Raw genomic sequence first — 21,057 nt, forward strand, 5'->3', positions numbered from 1 at the left:
TTTGCAGACTTGGTTGGTTACTGCAATAATCCATATCACACGGTGTAGTGTGTCCTAAGGCAAACTTGCAGTACTTTACTGCTGCTTTTCCGGGCTCTGGGGTGGGGTAATTTACTTACCTTTACTGTATTCTTACTCTACCAGTGATTCTGCACACACTACACTTGTCTAGGGGGGAATTTGTGATTCGCATTCCACCTTCTTAGCATATGGTTTGTGTTGCCCCAGACCTATTTTTTCCCATTGCATTCTATAGCATTTCCAATTGTTTGCACTATCCTATGACTAATTACTTGTCTAATTTTAGTGTCTAGTGTATATATTGTGTATAATACTTACCTCCAGGAGTATTGTCTCTAAGATATTTTTGGTACTGTGTCACCCAAATAAAAACCTTTATTTTTGGTAGCACTGAGTATTGTCTTTACTTGTGCATAAGTACTGTGTAACTATAAGTGGTATTGCATGAGCTTTGCATGTCTCCTAGTTCAGCCTAAGCTGCTCTGCTATAGCTGCCTCTATCAGCCTAAGCTGCTGGAACACTACTACTTCTCTAATAAGGGATAACTGGACCTGGTATAAGGTGTAAGTACCCAAGGTACCCACTACCAACCAGGTCAGCCTCCTACACATGGCGGGACTTGGCTAGGGAATTGCAACTTGGACTACCAATGACGTTGGGAGAGCCCTCTGAGAATGATGACTTTAACTTGCGTTGTAACTGCTGTGCCCACCCACATGGAACACCACTGGCCCCCTTCTGTTACCTCCCTCTACGACTGGCAGCCAGAGCAGGCATCCCTGAGTTCCCTGCAGAGCCGCCTGCAATGCCACTCCTTGCGTCCTACGTAGATCATACCAATATGGGACACTGTATTAGCTACTTATATGTGAATTACATGAGTGACATGGCGAGCACACTCATTAAGGCTAGAAGAAAATAGGAAGATTTCCTGGGATACTTGCTCAATGAAAAATATACCTCGGTATATTGTTGTGCTCAATTGAAGAGAACACTCCATTACAGAGACAAGCTGAAACAATTGCAATACTTGCATCAATACTATTGTACCCCACAGCATATTGCTATAAATTCGGGGGGTGAGGGGCTGTGCTAAATGTGTGAGATGTGGTACTCTGTGGGTTGATTACCTACAAATGGCTTGAGCATGCCCGGACATACATCATACTGGCAAGACGTTTTCCATATTGTGGCAGCTATACTGGATATTCTGGGTATCCCCATCAATCTCTCTCCCGAAGTGGCGTTATTGAGGGATAACTCAGACATTCCCCAGACATTCCAACGGGCTTGCTATCATCCTGTTTATTTTGCTTAAGAGGCGTGTTGCCCTGTTTTGGATGCAAAGACAGGTGCTGCTGACAAAACAATGGCTCAGTGATGCAGCCTAATATTACCATGACATGACACTGAGACCCCACCCCTCAGTCTGCCTCAAAGATATTTGGTCTTCATTTCAAACTTATATATGTACTCCTGAGAGACCCTCCTCCTCCGTCGCCTGACCTCATAATTCCCCAATATTGCTTACATAATGGAGACATTTTTATTATGTATGCCTCTGGGCCCTCATTCCAAGACACACCATTGGACTCCCACTTCACAAGGGGAGTTGGAAACTTTTCTGGGCCGTATGCTCAACATGGGAATAGCACACAAAACAACTGCACGAGCCTACTAGTCTACTCTTATTGTTTGGGCAATACCTAGCTTTGCACGGGTCAAAAGCACAGACAGGTATTTGGTTCTGTATATGCTGCACTTCAATAATAACTCTGCAGCACTTCCTCTGCCCATCCAGACCATGACAGTTTGTTAAAATTCAGCCAGTCAGCTCTGGAACTGGGCAAATTGCCTCTCGACCTCAGGACGGTCGAGATCGTGGTAATCCCGAAGCTGGGTCTTACTGGTACCAAATGTGAAGAATAACAGCCAATCTCTTCCTTGAGCTCAGAGGTGAAAATCTGGGCAAAAAAGTCTTAAACTTAGCTTGTGGGAGATATTTCCCACTTCGCCAACCCAGACCAATTTGGGGTTATGCCCCTCCGGACCACCCAGCACAGTATCCACAGGGATTATAATGCCATAGAGCTGAGCGTCAGTTTACCTGGCCACCAAGCCCTGCATATGATTGACTTTCAGAAAGCATTCAACTGATTTTGATTATTTGTTCGTTCTTCTGAGTTGATACGGCTTTAGTCCACCGTTCATTAGCTATGCATGCTTACTCTATACCTATCTCATGGTGAGAGTACAAGTTGGGAGAGGGGAGGTTTCCAAGTGATTCAACATACAGAGGGGCATTAGTAAAGGTTGCCCCCTCTCCCCTATGTTGTTCATGTTGGCTATCGAACCTTTAGCAACTTAGGTGCGCGTAGACACTTTAGTTCATGGATTTCAGTGGTTCACATTGGGGAGCTATAGAATATCCCTCTATGCAGACAATGTCCTGATATTCTTGGGTGACCCAAAAGAGTCAGACCTCAAGTTCTTAAAATCCTTCGGATATTTGGGTCTTCTTCTGGTCTTCAAGTGAACGAGGCCAAATCGTTCATCCATCCCATTGCTCCCTGTCCGCTGCTCATGCCCTGGGCACTCAGGCGGCAGGTGCTCCGGATGAGCTTTGAATATCTGGGGGTTTTATTTTCTCGAACAGGGCCTGAACGCACGAGTCTAACTTGCGGACCCAGCTGGATGGTCTCACTAACGACATGAAATTTTGGTCTGCTCTTCTGCTGTCCCTGCTGGTTCGCTTGGCCATCTTCAAAATGGTCTCCCTCCTGAGGCTCAAAATTCAGCCTGTCGGGGTGCATGTTTTGCAAAAGTTCCAGTGACTTATACTCCAAATAAAGTGGTTGACAAGTGGTCCATCCTATACAAAGGAAGGCTGCTGCTCAGGCACTACATACCAAGCACAAGATTTTGTTACAGAATCAAGATGTTTATGCTCCCCTGCTTATGTATACAAACTGGGAGTTTAAACAGGGAAGGACTCCACAAGGAACCCTGCACGTTGTCCTTCCATGTGTGGAATTAGTGACAAACGTTTATGGGAGCTTGCGCTATCACTCCTTCATAAAGGGTATGACCTTTATGTGAATAACAGGAGCCCAGCAGTTCAACAAACTATACTAAGCTGGCATTGTGGCTTGAGGTGCAATTCCAAAGCACCACAAAGAATTCCTTCAGGAGCTTGCTTATAAGAAGCCCATAAAAGGCCAGTGCAGTGTTTCCTGCAATGCCTCTTTGCTCTCAAATTCTCAGATATGCAAGCTCACATATATTCTTGAATGCAGCAAGTACACGGGTGGGGTGGGTAAAAATCGAAAAGTTCTTCAACCACATAATGTGACTCGTAAAACCTGCACATGGGTCATTAATTTGGCTACTCTCCTGATCTACTTAGCAACATACAATGCATAGCTTGTCAATCGGCAGACCACCATGGGAAGACTAATATCTTTACTTGACTTTCAGTTGAATGTAATTGAATTACTGTTGTGAAGGCGTAGTAAGGCTCCAGGGTCAGTACCTTGCAGACTGCCTTCCTGCAGCAGGGCAAAAGAGTCACTAATATTGCTGACACACTCTGCAAGGGAAGAGGCAGGAGAGTACAAACTGTTCAATCTATTTTGGAAATAAATGCCATAATTTAAGACTTTGGGGGTTATTCTAACTTTGGAGGAGGTGTTAATCCGTCCCAAAAGTGACGGAAAAGTGACGGATTTACCACCAGCCGTATTACGAGTCCATTATATCCTATGGAACTCATAATACGGCTGGTGGTATATCCGTCACTTTACCGTCACTTTTGGGACGGATTAACACTCCTCCAAAGTTAGAATAACCCCCTTTCTTCCTAAATTAGATTTGAACCACCATGTCTTTACGGATTCCAATAAATAGGTACACATTATTTTTGCCTGTAGCAGCTTGCTACCTTCCTCCAACACAAAAATGTGGCGAATGTTTCTTCGCTGTATTATTTGTGCATTACAGTCAATGCTCTGCACTTAATGGTGGCCAGGACGTACCATGTTTTGATGGAGCACCCTGTGTGTCAAACTCCAGGGCCTTTTTTTTCTGGAAGCCTCTATGGTACTTCAGAGAGTCTGACCCAGCATATTTACCCAGTTTTCATACATAGTTAAGTTCACAGAGTCTAATGCATGGATTAATGAAGACATCTTCCGACACCTCCAACTTACTATCACACTGTGGAAGGTGCAGTGAGTGCATAGAAGGTACATGACAGACAGGTATTCCTGAGCATAAGCAGGCTGCCAAAGGAAGATATTAGTAAAAGAGCACCTAGGACCTGTGCTGTATTAGAACACGAAGAGAGACATAAAGAGATAGTCAAAGATTATCCTAGGCATGTTTTCATATGGATCTAATGTAGACAGAAGGCAGACAGTCAAAGAAGGAGTAGCACACAGGTGATGGCATCAACTACTCACAAAGACTGGTTGTATGTTCATAGTGGTGCTCGTGTGGCTATTGGCTGGCGTTACATTTATGGAACAAGTAGCTAGCTGGATGGCAGCAAGTCGTTTAAAGCTTAACAGGGACAAAACTGAGTTGTTGGTGGTTGGAAACAACTCGTCGCTGTGGGATCAATATCTATGCCCCCGTATGGGAGATACACCTATTCCCAGACCCGAAGTTAAAAGCCTTGGTATCATCATGGACAGGGAGTTGACTTTGGCTTCTCAGGCTAAAAAGGTATCAGGTACGTGTTTAGGGTTTTAAGATCTCTTAGGAGAATGCTCAGATGGCTCCTTCTAGAGTATAGGAGGATGATGGTCCAAGGTCTTATCCTGTCACACCTAGACTATGGCAACTCCTCAGATCTAGGCAGACAGCATATGTTACAAAAAGGTTGCAGGTTATTCAAAACGCTGCTGCGCGAGCATTACTAGGTGTGCTGAAAAGGAATTCTGCATGACCGCCACTAGCTGAATTGCACTAGCTTCTGATCAAAGAAGGATTAAATTCAAAACCTTGTGTATTGCTCATAGGCTGAAATACTCAGTAGGTACACATACTCTGCAGCATCTCCTCACTCCACATCCAGATTCTAGATTGCTAAGATCCAATATCTCCCTTCGCAATGTCCCTCGAATCAAGAGGGAAAGGTGAGGGGGTCGTTCATTTTCATACCGTGCTGCCAAACTGTGGAATACGCTTCCAGTCAAGCTTGTTTGAAAAAATAACTTACTAAGCTTTAGGTATCTATTAGAAACATATATCTTTGTATATGTTTTGGTCAACAGCTTCAGACAACTCTGTATTTTACTGGACTTCTTCTATCATTGCCTAGATGCCCGTTGTTTGGGTAGCTGTCTGCGCTTTACAAGAGGAGTTAACATAGCATAACATATGTGGCTGTTGGTTGGTGATGAGTGTAGTGGTTTGCTGGATGCACATCTGTATGTAAGCTGGCTTATGACTGAGTGAGTAGCAGTATGATTGGTGTTTCACCCCTGTGGGCATATGAATTTGATCGGTCCGTCAAACTCAGCAGGTTCATTGATATGATTGATGTGCTGAGCTGGCGGTGTGAATGGCTTTGTATGTGGCATTTGAATGGCTTGCAAATGACCAGTGAAATGCTTAGTGATTTCACAAAGATTTACTACTCACAATCAGTACAATATTCTGAGACTGTTATAAATATTTTCTCTTCTAACCTAATTCTATTGGTTGTGCCAAAAACCAAAAGGTACGAGTCTCCACATAGGTAATGAATGGGCTATGAGGAAACAAGAACAACCCCTGACATTTTTAAAAACTGAACACCCAGAATACTCTATGGTTGTGTTACAAGGGCGGCCTGCATTAAGATTTCTTACCCACAATACCCCAGAAACTAAAATCATGCATTTTCCTCACATTGTTAGGAGGACATTTTTAAATATGCAGGGAGTCACACAATTCCTACTACCTAGCGTTTTCAGACTTCAGCTGATATAAAGGGCATCTCGCTTGTGTGGCTGAAACAGGTACAGATGAAAACTGTGACCATAAGGAATCAATGCATGTTTCCTTGTTTGGCCTGTTTCCTTTGAGGGCAATACAACCAGTCACACAACTGGTGTACTGCTTTTATCTCAGAACGGTGTGGATCCCCACAGATTCTGGAACTTTCTCTCACAGTAATGTGAGGACAATGTTTAATCTTATCCACTGTTTGAGGTTTGCAGGGAACTGTGGGTAAGAAAATATTGGGAAGAAAATGGAGTGGGACCCATCCAGGACTCAACAAGGTGTCTAGTTTTCAAAAATGTCTACGTTTGGTTGGTTTCCCTGGGGGGCGTCCAAGCCCAGGTCAAAATTCTGCAGCTACCCACATCCCCAAAAAGGGCTGATTCTTTTTTTTCCATAACTTTTTATTGCGCTTTGCACAGTATAACAACAGCAGTTGCAACATTAGGGTATCGTGGAAGATCGTATGATAGGGGTACATTAAAACACCATCCAGCAAGCATTCTTAGGTAATTACATGAGGGAAAACTCCCATGCTCTGCCACCTCAGTGTGACCCATTGATATTCTCTGTACTGTGGACGTAACACAGAGGACATGAACAGGTAATCCTTTGCAGCAGAGGTATTAAAGAGAGACTGAACAGTTCACATGAGCAGGCTAGCTCCAAGCACAACTCACAGAGAGGCTACAAATGGCCACAGTATTGCATGCTGGAGTTGGTACAAGCCAGAAATCCAGGGAATGATTAATCTGTCACTGAGGATAACTGGGTCTAGAGCTGCAAAGGCAGCCAAACTTGTATTTGATCAGTAATTTATTCACTTGCTGAGTTGTAGCCCAGCATGATGTGAATGTGGATTCTAACATTGCTTGTAGACTGGATATGTGATTTAGAAGGGTGAAGCCTATGCGTTTTGTCTCATACACAAAGATAAATTGAAGTGGATCCTTCAGCTTAAGCTGCAGTCATTGTATCCTCGCAGAGAGCACTATCCACCCAAGCATGTAAAACTAGAACACAGCATACACACTGAATATATAGGGGGGACAGGGGGACCCCACTTCTAAAGTGCTGAACATTTTTTTACTGGCAGAAGACAGTGCAAACTTTCTCAGAGGAATACATAAAAGACCTATATGCCAGCATTATCAGTTCAGTCACCATGAATGAACAGTCTCCCCACATTCTGGTGAGATAACAGTGATTATACCTTCTATTGGGTGGGAGTACTCTCTCTGTACGTACAGAACTTGAAAGACATGCATCGGACTCAGAGGGTGAGTGTTTTGGGGACAAACACAAAGTAGGCCATAAAAGAAGAAAAAAGCTAAGGGCACAACTTTTCTAGAAGTTAGTGGTCATTAACCTCTCATGCTGTGCAATTTTTTTTTTTTTAAACAAACAAAAAAACGTTCTTCCCCCTCTTTATAAAGTGGGTCTCTTCACTATGTGAAATTGCAGTGTCTTAAAGCAGGTAAATGAAAATCTACCTAATTATTTATTGCTGACAAAATATGGCTGTCTTATCTCTAAGTAGCAGGTTTGCATTGTCTTCTTATTTAAAATTGTCTGTCTGCCTCAAGGTCCACCTTTTGGTGAATATAAGCCTCACAAGATATTACACAACATAACCTAAATCTTTCTGAAAAAGAGAGAGAGAAGGGTGTAATTTTCCTTTTGCTACATAGCGAAGATCACATTTTGCTTACCTATTTAGAAGAGAAATCTAACCAATAAATGACAGGCATGTGATACACATTAAATAATTTGGGGCCTGATGTTCAAAAGGCTGGTTTTGTGGTATTGAAATTGTGATTTTTAATGAATCACTATATTTGAATTGCAAAATGTGATGTACTATATGTTTTAATTATCAAATAGCATTTTCTTATTATTTTCTATTTATAAATAAGTATTCTCTGTTCATGACTATTATTAATTGCAAATGCTGAATTCACTCAATCAGTTTTTGTAAAGCGCAACTACTCACTAGTGAGGGTCTAATGGCGCTGGAGAAAGGGACTGTGCCTCACTGGAAGAGCCAAGTCTTGAGGTTCTTCTTGAAGATGGTGAGTGATGGGCTTTGTCTGAGGGGCATGGGCAAGTTATTCCAGCTCTTAGCTGCAAGGCAGGTGAAGGACCTTCCTCCGGCAGTGGTCTTCTGAATGCGTGGGATGGTGGCTAGTGACTGCTGGGAGAAGTGGAAATGTCTGGCGGGGTTATGGAAGGAGATGCGATGGTTCAGGTAGGCTGGTCCGATGTTGTGAATGGCCTTGTAGGTGTGAATGAGTAGTTTGAAGGTGATTTGTTTTTCCACTGGGAGCCAATGAAGGGTCCCAGGTGCTAGGAGATATGTTCCTGGTGGGGGAGGTTCAGGAATGGTCGACGACGTTTTGGATGAGCTGCAGTTTCTTGATGTTTTTTGTTGTGGTGCCAGCGTAGAGTGTGTTGCCGTAGTCAAGCTTGCATGTGATTAAGGCGTGGGTGACTGTCTTGCGGCAGTCGACTGGGATCCAATTGAAGATTTTGCGGGGCTGGTGGAGGGTGTGCCAGCAGGAGGAGGTGACCATGTGTACCTGTCAGGTCATTGATAGGGAAGAGTGGAGGATGATTCCTAGGTTGCGGGCATGATCAGTTGGAGAAGGCGTGGCGCTGAGTGATGTGGGCCACCAGGAGTCCTTCCAGGCTGAGGTGGAGTTTCCATAGATGATGAGCTTGGTGTTGTCTAAGTTGAGCTTGTGACAGCTCTCTCTCATCCAGGTGGCGATGGCTTCTATTCCTGTGTGGAAGCTTCTCTTGGGTCTTCAGTGAAGGATATGATGAGTTCTGTGTTATTGGCGTATGACACGATGTTAATTTCGTGGCTTGTGACGATGGCTGCAAACGGGCCATGTAGACATTGAAGAGTGTTGGGCCCAGGGAGGATCCCTCAGGAACTCCACAGCTGACTTCTGTTGGTTTGGATGTGTAGGGTGGGAGCCTGACCATCTGTGTTCTTCCGGAGATGAAGGAGTGGCTCCATTGCAAGGCTATTCTGTTGATTCATGCGTTATGGAGTCTGGATTGGCATTCTCAATTTACAGAAGTCTCACTATTTGTGAATGATGACAGATTTAGAAACTGTTCCTTAATTATTCATTCTGAGCCAGAAAAGGAGAAGATCGCTACAGGTTTCCCACACTACTTTAAAGCGAAGAAAACGTCCTCAAAGAAGCCTCGAGAGCAAGTCGGCAAAAAGAGAATGAGAACATTTAATGACAAGGCGTTAGAAATACTTGTTGAGCAGTGTATTGGGGAATGTAAAGTTGCGCGGGTAGTCCACCCTTACAGTTCCAGGGTCTGCAAATAACAGATCTAGAGAAAAATCCAAAGCAGAATGAATGCTGTTGTGGCAACAAATAGTACTTGGATGAGATTCGGAAACAGTGGTACAACCTTTGGCAGAGGACAAAAGAAAATATAGGCCCCAAAAAAACAGAGGCAACTGCAAAATAGTGGTAGGACCCCGTTCAGGCGAACATCATCCTCTTTAGAGCAGTTAATCGAGTTATCGCCCAGAATGAAGTAGTATGAAGTGTTTCTAATGTTGATTCTTCTGCACCAAGGAAGAAGTCTTTACATTTTAAATGCTATATTTATTGCAATATATATTTAAATATAGAAGTGTCATAACTAAATACAAAAATCCATGCTGGGTTTTACAAAGACCGTAAAGACAGAATTACGGGTAATGTAGGCCATCATTTTTCTGTAGATCGAGACTAGAAAAACATTCAGCTATAGAAAATTATTTTCTTTAAAAATGTGGCTTGAAACTGCCAATGCCATTCAATATTAATTATCATTTTAAAAATATAGATGTATTTGACCTCTAAAACATGAGCAAAATAGTTATACATTTCATATGTCCCCAAAAAGAACCAACTTCAAAGATCAGACACATAAAAAAAAGAAAAAGCATCTGCCTTAGAAGATCTCGAAATTACTGAACATGAGAAAGTAGCAACCTCACTAACTCCCAGAGATAATGGACATTTGGGGTAAATGGACACTATGTTGCCAACTAATAATGAACCTGTAGCACGTGTGATTGATCTATCTAATATTGACAATCCATTCCCTATTGAAAGTGTTACATTTAAATCTAGACATTAGTCAGTACTCCGACAGATCTAGGCTTCAAGGCAAGCAGTGTCTGGAGTAGTAGAAAACATACCAAGAGGAACCCCTAGGGTATCCCAAGATTGTGCTCCTGAAACATTGATGCTAAAAGTTCAGAAAAAAACATCAAAGGGCAATTTGTAAGCTTAGATGAAGAATTAACAGCATAAACAAACCATGGCTGAGTGAAATAAAATAATCTGATCTGGTATGTTAGATATTAATTAGGCAGTGAGGCATCTATGTCATGCAGTCATATCCAAAGAACAGGCAAACTGGCGTAGGCAAATGCCAAATTAAATACACGTGTAGGCTTCAAGTTGGTCAGTAGAAAGGTCATCATCTGCAACAACAGTAATGTCTAGACGCACCGCTAATGTACAAGTTTAGATTAGTGCATCAAAGCAGTTATGTAGTGAGATGTCTGGCACAAATGACACACCCTTGAAGAAATACAAGCATCTAATGTGTCTAATAGGTTCAATATTAGGTAACGCAGAAGAAGCAGAGAAGCATCTAGTATTAGTAGTGGCTTTGTTACACCCGAGCCTTGTCCTACTAGAAAAACTAGAAGTCAACTTTCGCATGGAGAATCCAGTTTAACATCCCATCCAGTTCAGTTTGTAGAGCTAGTAGATATAAATGATTACATATTGAAGAAAATATAGGTCTAAGTATCATTATGTAGCCATGGGAAAGAGCTTATTTTGTGTTAATGTTTCTGTTCAATAAAAATATGACATTTACAAATAATGGTAAAAAAAAAAAAAACATAATTGGAAGAACAAGTAATTGTTAGTCACATCAATTCTGCATTGTTGACCATCAGCAGCTATGGCAGCATATTTTGTGGGGTTTGGGGGTCTTAGACTTGTTTTGAAGCCATGCTTCTTTCATCTGCAATGTTGTGTAGCATTGCACATGTAGCAATAATTCTAAAACATGTTGTAAGGTCATACTCCAGTGCACAACCAGACTTACGAAGACAACAAATCCCTCCCTTTCAGTAATACATCTCCAAACTGTCCTGTATCTAGCAGACCGTATGATGCACAATGTTTAAAAATAAGAGGACTCATGGGTGCTTCCTGGAAACTGTGCTATAAAATCACTTATGCAGCCTGAAGTATCACAAACCTCCTAGATATTTAAGAAGTGGCAACATTTTCTGTTTCAATAGATACGTTCTAATTCTGATGGTGGACAATGAGGATATGTGTACAATTTACACATCCAGTTATATGTGGAAAATTGCAGTTATAGAAAAAGTGACCTTTGTGGCTTGTAATTCAGCTACACGTGGAAAAGAACTGGACTTGTTTAATTTTTCAAAGTATGGCATCTAGAAAGTTGTTCGGTAGTCTAGATATAGCACTCTGCAAAATGTCCCCAGACACTACTGCTGTGTGCTGGTAACTCCCAGATGCAAGGAGGCACTATAAAGCCTAAATATGTGTAGGGATAGCCCCACTACGCTGTGTGGATCACCCTAAAATATTCTCCACATTAGAAATTAAACTTAAAAATGGCTCTTTATTAAACCTATAACTATTATACACCTCTTCATCGATTTGTTCACAAAAAAGTAACCCTCTGCCTAAAAATCCTCTCTCTTTTTCTCCTCCTTTGCTGAGCTCCTAGAATGCACATCCTCTGCACTGTACATACAGTGCTCCATTGTGAAAGATTGGAATTCGCATTCAGTGACCGTTTATACCTTGTACCTGGTTCCAACCTGTTTGAAGTTGGTATTAATTTGCACAAACAATTAGCTGTTTTTGGGACAGGTCGCAAATTGCAGATCTTGACTTGCAAATCACAAATTAAGGAATGTAAAAAGCAATTGCAAACCAGTAAATATTTGGTTTGTAATGCAATTTTAGCTGACCTATGTTTTCCAGCTCTTAAAACATCAAAGAAAAGCCTGTTGAACAGTCGCATACCATTTTGTGAATGGTGTTCGATTGTTTAAATCTTCGTACAGCAGGCCCTTGAATCCTTAACTAGAGTTGTTAGTGGCGTGCATGTAGGTAAGGAGCTGTCAAACCTGTAACAAACTATTTCCCATAGGATACAATTGACCATAAAGCTCGGTGTTAAATGTTTTTTGTACCAAGTTGGTTATATGGCCTAGGAGATGCCAAGAGCGTCTGTTTATCACTGTTGCTGCTTAGAGTGTAAATAAACTCTGTAAAGTAAAGAACTGCTTTTACATATTACATGTTACTTAAAGTGCTATTCTGCTTCTGAATTTCTAACCCACATTCCCTGCTGGACTAACCATTAACTGCTGGATCTTCCTATCCCTGAGAGAGCCAATGCTGATGAGGACGTCTTGGGCATTTACTTTGAACACAACAGTGTAGTGGATCAGGAAACCAGTGGTAAATATTATTAATGCTACATGATCAGTAACTGCTGACTGCCTTGGTGCCCCCAAGCAAGGGGCTTGCTAAGTAGTTTGTTTAATTGTGAATCCATTTTTAATGTTGAAGGCTTATAATGATTTTTTACCAAAATGTATTTGTGTTTGCTGCACATTTAATTCCAAGATTCAGAGATGTAAATGCAGATTTGTTTGGTTGCCAGGAGAGATACTGTTTAGTTTGTAAAATCCACTTGTTTGTTTTTCATCATTTCATAGGTTGCCCACAAAAATATTTGTTCCAGCGATTATATTGATGGCCTTGCACTAAATACCACTTATTGTTTGAAGGTTAGTGCAATTCTACCTACTTATCAGCAACAAGGACCATTTAGCCCTGTGTACTGCATACAAACCGCATGTAAAGGTAAGCATGATTTTATATTTGAACTGTGTAACTCACCATTGTTCTCGGATATATCATTTATTTTAGTGACTGTATGCTGTAGGTTTTTTTTTTTTGCATGTGGGAGTAGACTTCAGCACAAGTAACTGTGATTTCCTTTCAATAGAAAACCAAAAACATAAATTCTTTTAATAACTGTATTAAAATATTCATTTTTTGCTAGGGTCACATGTCTCACTGTCAACTTATCTTAACGTAAGTTTCTTGAATCCACTCCTCAAGTGTATGATAAAGCTTTAATTTACTGCTGCTTAAAAGGACATTGAATTCAAACAAGGTACTGTGTACAATTCCTATCTCACGTGGAAATAGCATAATCTTTAGCTTGGGCAACAAACGTATCAGTGTGTTAATACTCTCTATGAGCAAAGTAAATACCTACCTAAGTTACTTGATTTCTGCTAGGAGATTTGCATTTGTATTTCCTTTACATGCATGTGCTCGAGCATTTTCATCTGTTTTGAGCTTTTCACATTTTTCTGCTAGGACAGGGTTAGGCTGTATGCTTATTACCTTTCTTAGGCATTTGTTGAAATTCATGTAAGTTACATCTCTTTAGCTTCACTGAATGTACCCTGTAAGGTAGACAGTTTGCAGTTAACTTTCTCCAGTCTTATATCATCTAGGCAACTGCTAACCTGAAAATAGTTTTCCTGCTTTTCTTTTTGGCTGAGATTCCAGAAAGCTTTGTGAAGAATTGTCTGCAACCATTGCTGATTGATAGTGCAGGTTCTATATTAAAAACAATGTAGGATCTCACCAAAGAGAGCTTCGGAACGGGTAAGGGGTCAGACCAATTTTGCCATACATCAGTCAGCAGAACCAATTAGCAGCAATCAGAAACCTGTATTTTTCACGTTTTGACCTCTTTGGTCCTTTCAGATTGGAAGTATCGAGCTGTCTCTTTTAACCTGAAATGAAGGGGGAATACCTTTCTGATCCATGTTAGTTATAGAATACTAGCGTGCCATCTGGCTTTTTGGCACTAAAGACCAGCATTAGAATTCTGTTTGACTAACTATAAGAAAGACTAGAATGGTAGATGACTACCAAATTAGAAACCAATTTCTTATAAATATATAGATGCCGAAAGGAGTCCCAAGCTGAATAGATAATGGATTGCAGAACTCTGGTTCAAGACTGGTAAACGATCTCCTGCATTTTGCAGTTTATTCAATAAAGTACATTCAGCAGAGCCTAGCATTCAGATTTTCAAGGGCAAGATTGAAGACCAGTTTGGATTTAATTAAAGAATGTAGGGTCCAATTACGCATATTTTTTTTACTAAGCAAAGCATCTGGCCTGAAAATATGCAGAGACCTTTAAAGTGTAGATGTGTGATCAAATCGTGTGATTTCTTTTGTGTTCTTTATATGATTTGCAGGTGGACCTCAAAAACTTTGGGGAACCCTTTTTAATAATCTTAGTGACAGGACAGGACATCCAGAGTTTTTGTAAAGGGATCCAAATAATGCAGGATTTATTTGAGCTTAAGCTGGAAAATATTAGGAAGTAATAATTGAAATTTGGGAGGAGGAGATTACAGTTAAAATTGTAGGGGAGATTCAAAACCACCTTCTTTGAAGACTGGCAAATGTCTATCTCTGTAATGTTATGTTGGGCACATTTGTATATCGTATAACTCACCTGGGAGAGTATCCTGGTTTCAATGTGGCCAAAACTTGTTACTCAAAACATTGTGCAATCCCTCACTGCTGTCTCATCAGTTTTATCGATGTGAAGTCTTATTATTAGCTGCTGATACATACCCAGGGATATCTAATCCATTGCTTGAAGCATTCATCTTCATACCTGTAAGTGTGATCATAATACAACCAGATAGAAAATGTGTTAACATATGATTAGGGTAAATTAAGTATATATTTTATTGATAGAATGTAAATTAATTATGGTTGGGATTTAAATTAATTATGGGCTAATGTGAATAATTATGTAAAATATAATCTCATTTAGGTCTTTGCTTATATCTAGGGTAATTAAATATTATACTTAAATATTTAATTTCATTAACTTTACGTTAATCTAATATGGCTGATGTAGAGGCAGGGTCTGTTGATGTGGCAAAATAAGTTTAAAACATGTAGTTGCCGTTGATATATGAGCTCCGATAAAGTGGTACCCTGAGGTAATAAAATGCAGCCATATTTATTGTTTTGAGTACTTTTTGGATATGTTTAGGCCTTGTCTAGCCAACACATAATAGTTTCTTATTGTGGGCTGATCATGCTTTGGTAAAACTGTATGAAAATCATCATTCTCCAATAAAAGCCCTTTGCTTGTATTACTGTTCAAGTGTATGTTGGTCGAGCTCTTCTTTTTCACTGGCCTTGCAGCATCTAAAGACTTCCTCCCCTCTTCCTGTCACAAAGAAGGACAATTATCCCAAGGCTAATGTATTGACAAGCCAGAGTCTGAGCCTTCCCATTGAAGTCAAAGGAGAAATAAGTGCAAGAAGTCTTCAGCGTCTTCTCTGGACTGTTAGAGGATTGGCACCAGTGTTTTTTTAATGTATTTAGCTCCTGCTAATGTAAGAGTACAGATGTGATTTTCTACACTCTCTAAACAGCTATAATAGGCCTGAGTGAAATTATTAAATATTTCTATGCATAAAAAACATTAATCTTGTAAGAATTCTGAGTTTTATTGGTATCGTATTGGGTAGACATCCACCGGAAAGTTGTATATGAATTATGACTTTCCGTAGGAGCATATTGCATGGCCCATAGTGTTTCTAAAATCATGCAGTGAGCATTGCTTGCTCAACTCGTGGACCGCAGCACAAATCTGTTGTCACAGTTCCTGCATGAGAAAACGTGTAGCCATTAGAAAGTCTGAAATTACACAGATTCCTTGGAAATCTATTATATGTATTTTTACAAGAAAATGATAGTGTTAAAAAATAAATTCACCCTGGCCTATCAGAAGTCATAGTCATCTCGTCAATGACATTGAGTTTTTTGTTCGCGTTTAGCAATTCATTTGTCTTGGTCTTCAGTCTTTCATACAATTATTGCATATGCTTTTCTCAGTGTGGGATATATCCCACAACCTCAACATCGTCTCCTACGCCGACGACACCCAGCTGATCCTCTCACTCACCAAGGACCCCGCCACCGCCAAAACAGACCTCCATGACAGACTGCATGCCATTGCCAACTGGAGGGAGAAGAGCCACCTCAAACTTAACTCTGACAAGACAGAGATCCTCATCCTCGGCTCTAACCGCTCCGCATGGGACGACTCTTGTTGGCCAGCCACTCTAGGAACTGCACCTACACCCACCACCTACGCACGCAATCTAGGTTTCATCCTGCGCTCATCGCTCACCATGACCCAGCAAGTCAACGCCGTCTCATCTTCCTGCTTCAACACCCTCTGCATGCTCTGCAAGATCTTCAGATGGATCCCCACTGAAGCAAGAAGGACAGTCACCCACGCCCTCATCAGCAGCAGACTGGACTATGGCAATGCGCTCTACGTAGGAACCACAGCCAAGCTCCAGAAGAAACTACAACATATACAGAACGCCTGCGCACACCTCATCCTCAACATCCCACGCCGCGACCACATCTCAGCCCAACTCAGAGACCTACACTGGCTTCCCGTCACCAAGAGGATCACCTTCAAACTCCTCATCCACGCCCACAAAGCTCTTCGCAACACACGGGCCTGGCCTACCCCCACAAGCGACTCACCTTCCACACTCCCACCCGCTAACTCAGCTCTGCCAACCTTGCCCTCGCCGTCGTCTCTCGCATCCATCGATCTACAGCCGGCGGCAGATCCTTCTCCCACCTCACCGCCAAGAACTGGAACACCCTCCCTGCCCACCTATGACAGACCCAGGACCTCCTGACCTTCAGGAAACGCCTCAAGACCTGGTTATTCGAGCAGTAGCAGTCCTACCCAACCCCCCCTCAGCGCCTTGAGACCCTAGCGGGTGAGTAGCGCGCTTTACAAATGACTGATTGATCTTATGTATAATATATTGATCCCTGGAAAATGTGTTGCAACAAGGGAACTTTGGCTTTCTTTGTGGGATAATCCTCAAAGTTTGTCTCCCTCTTTGAGTACCACCTTTCCCTGAGTGAATGAGGCCCTAAATTCTGCACCTCTGAGTAATCAGATTCTTCCTGTGTGCTTCCTTTTGTACCTTTAGAGGGATGACGAGAAACTAAATGGACTGGGATTGAAGACACATGAGAGAGGTGGTGTAACAAAAGACACAAGAAAAGGGAATGAAAAGCAGAAGGGAAGAAAAATGCATGAAGGGGTGAATTGGGAAAGAAACAAGGGAGAGGTGAGCATGCATAAAGGGCAAGGAAAAATGAAAGAACAGAATGCTAGTTGCATCACAAAAGAAGTATAGACCAGCATTGATTGTGAGATGCAACGAAGTAGGAGAAAATGGGCACACAATTGACGCAAAACTGCACATGGTATATAACGGAGTAGATAAAAAGGAGAATCACAGCACAAAGTGGCAAGAGGTGGTGCAGAAGATGAGAAATCATCAATCGAGAAACAAATGTGTGAATAAGAGGCTAAACAGAAGATGATGAAGAAAGTACATGCTGAGTGAAATAGTAAAAACGTATCAAACTAGTGTGCAACATCAATTTTAAGAGGAGATGCATATGCATTTAACTTACCTTTGTCTATGATGTGTACCATCCTATAAAATTTGGAGACCTGATCCTGTTTAAACTGTGAACCTGTATCTGCATATCCAGAAGTTCAAACTTTGCTGCTAATGCTTGTGCCCAACTTCGAAGCTGCTGCTTTTGATTAACTGATCTTGTTGCCACATTAATTTTTTTCCAACTCTGAAGAATTAACAAGTATATCCCATGGAAATATGGCCATTTGTTCTTGACTCTGTCCATGAATTAATCCTTGTCTTGTGTGTTTACAATTAATTTGAGTTGATGCTTCTTTCAGAAAAAAACTCCACACCTGTCAGAAAATATTGTAATCAAGATGAAGGAAAGGGAGAACACTTCTTGCTTTACCTTCTCCTGTACCGCACTTCCCAAAGGTCAAAAGAGACACTTGAGGTCATTACAGATAAAACATAGCAAATTTGCTTTAATATGCATAGGTTTGAGGAAGGGAAAAATTCAATAAATGACGAAGCCCCAGTGGTGTATTTTCACCAAAAACATACCAGTAGCTTTGGTGAAATCTGTTGGTCTTTGACCTATGGTGACCTCAAAGTGAGAAACAAATAGCTACTTAAGCTAGCAAAAACTAAAAGCAATGTTACATGTAAAGCATCAGATTGGTTAAATCTGTGTAGTTGGAAAGCAGCATACAGGTAGTGTAAACAACAACAGGGGGGTAGAAATTGTTACTCCACGTATCTCTGAAGTACCCTAATGGGGTATGACATGATGATGTCAACCAAGGGATGACAGGCGCGTTTCAGTTCGGCTGCTAGCAAAGAAGAACAAAAGTCAAAGACAAACCATCAAACTAAACAACTGAATTCATTTGGACACTGCCCCAAGATTACAATAAAAGTCATCGGTTGACCCATAACCTTTATCATAGACAGTGCTTTGTCGCTTATCATCATGCCAGTCAAGAAGTTCAATAGCCTATCTTTGCCATGCCTCTGCCCATTAAACACAAAGGTATACACATGGGCTGCTTCCAATCCTTTGTAGAGACATGGGTCATTCATGGCGACAATGCCACTTAAAGCAGTATTAGTGCAAGTGCCAATTCACGTCCTTCAAGGAAATTTGTCCTGCTCAGTTTTGCTACTGCTGCTGACATGGGACTGATATCGCTCAATTACAACCTTCACACTCAATCTGAAATTGTAAGTCAGTTTTTGTTGGCTCAGGTCCTAGGAAGGCTCAAAAACAATGAAGGTGAAACTTCAAATTAATGAGGACATTCTCTCTGCTGCCCAATAGCACCACAGAGTCTTTTTTCACTTGCATTAAGTCGATGAGAAAGAACTAGAAACACTGTTGAAGCATGACATCATTGAAGGCTCCACTGGTCCTACACCATGTGTTTCACCCATTGTGGAGGGGCCAAAAAGGGTAGTGGGGGTACAGTATGCATCTGTGTTAATATGTGCCAAGCCAACAAAGCAATCAAGAGAGAAAGACATCACGGTACACACATAGTGACCTGGATCATGCAACTGAAAGGTGCCAAAATCTTCTTCCTCTTGACCTGAACAAAGGATACCATCAACTCGAGTTGGAAGAGAACTGCAGGTGCATCACTACTTTTTCGACTCATGTCAGTTTGTTCAGATACAAAAGGTTGAGTTTTGGAATGTTAGCTGCAGAAATATTTCAGGATGTTATACATCAAATAATCCAGCCTGTCACGCATGCTTTTAATTCTAGTGACATTTTGGTATTTGGAGCAACATAAGGGGAGCATGACAAGGCTCTTGCACAAGTGTACAGTTACTTGCTGATGCAAGTCTCACTCTGAAAGCAGCAAAGTGTGAGTTTCACAAGACAAAACTTACATTCTTTGGATACATATTCTCCGATGGGGGAATGACTCCCAACACAGATAAAGTGCAAGTACTGTCAGCTACTTAATCCCCACCTATGAGTCCCCCCCAAGATGTAAGATGTCACTATGCTGCAATCCTTCTAAGGCTTAGCCAGTTATTGCTCAAGGCACATTTGTGGCTTTGTTACAGTGAGTACCTCATTAAGAGACTTGACAAAACAAAATGTCTCTTTCCAGTAGTCTGCTGAATGTGATTAAAACTTCAAAAGAATGATCACAGTAGATTTGAGTACGGTGGGGGCAATCTTTGCTCAACATAATGGTCACCGAATACCTAGTGAGAAATTGTGGCTTATGCCAGTCGAAGCCTGTCTGACATAGATTGTGCCTATTCTCAGCCAGAGAAAGAGTCTGGCTGTAGTGTGGGCCTACGAACATTTTCATGTGTTTCTATACAGAAAATGTTTTACCATCATTACAGATCACCAAGCGCTGCTCATTACTTTTGGGAACCGCAAAGCCAAGATTCCCCTTCGCATTGAGAGAGGGGGTTCCAACTGCAAGAGTGTGACTATGCAGTTGTACTCAAGCCAGGTAATGATCAGAACCCTGCTGATTACTTTTCAAAACTACATCATCACAGTACAACATCCAAAACAGCTAACGAGTACCTTAATTTAATTGTGTGGTCTAGCACACCAGCAACCCTGTCCACTGAACAAATGATTGCTGCTACTAATGCTGATGCTGATATGGTTTTCCTTAAAGACATCATTTCATCACAATTGTGGAAGAGGAGCCTCTGTCCGACTGCTGACACTGTTCAGAATTTCTAAAATGTACAGGATGAACTGTCCATCACCAAGAAAGGTGTTATATTGAGAGGATCATCATACCTGAGAGCCTAAGACAGCAAGTCATTGAACTAGCCCATGAAGGACATCATGGCATTGTAGCCACCAACAAAGCCCGAAAAGACCAAAGGTCTTCAGACCGGCAGGGCTGTGGGGGGTGGTCGGACCGACACATTATGACCATGACGGTAGTGCCACAGTTGAACCACCAGTACTGCCAGACTACAGGTTTTCGTCGGTCTGGCGGTGCTGGCGGTCCTAATCCGCCAGGGCAGCGCTACAAGCATCCCCATCTTCAACAGTGATTATACAGGGAGTGCAGAATTATTAGGCAAGTTGTATTTTTGAGGATTAATTTTATTATTGAACAACAACCATGTTCTCAATGAACCCAAAAAACTCATTAATATCAAAGCTGAAATTTTTGGAAGTAGTTTTGAGTTTGTTTTTAGTTTTAGCTATGTTAGGGGGATATCTTTGTGTGCAGGTGACTATTACTGTGCATAATTATTAGGCAACTTAACAAAAAAAAATATATACCCATTTCAATTATTTATTATTACCAGTGAAACCAATATAACATCTCAACATTCACAAATATACATTTCTGACATTCAAAAACAAAACAAAAACAAATCAGTGACCAATATAGCCACCTTTCTTTGCAAGGACACTCAAAAGCCTGCCA

General features: G+C 41.3%; 1 protein-coding gene across 1 annotated transcript in view; it reads left to right on the forward strand.

Annotated features, from left to right (window-relative positions):
* The window catches only part of IFNAR1 (interferon alpha and beta receptor subunit 1), a 241,130-nt gene that overhangs the window by 100,245 nt on the left and 119,828 nt on the right, over positions 1 to 21,057 (forward strand). The window contains exon 5 of the mRNA XM_069202457.1: positions 12,819 to 12,966. Coding sequence (XP_069058558.1) covers positions 12,819 to 12,966 — 148 coding nt within the window. The remainder of the gene's footprint in view (positions 1 to 12,818; positions 12,967 to 21,057) is intronic.

This window comes from Pleurodeles waltl, chromosome 8 (assembly GCF_031143425.1).
Source record: "Pleurodeles waltl isolate 20211129_DDA chromosome 8, aPleWal1.hap1.20221129, whole genome shotgun sequence".
NCBI lineage: Eukaryota > Metazoa > Chordata > Amphibia > Caudata > Salamandridae > Pleurodeles > Pleurodeles waltl.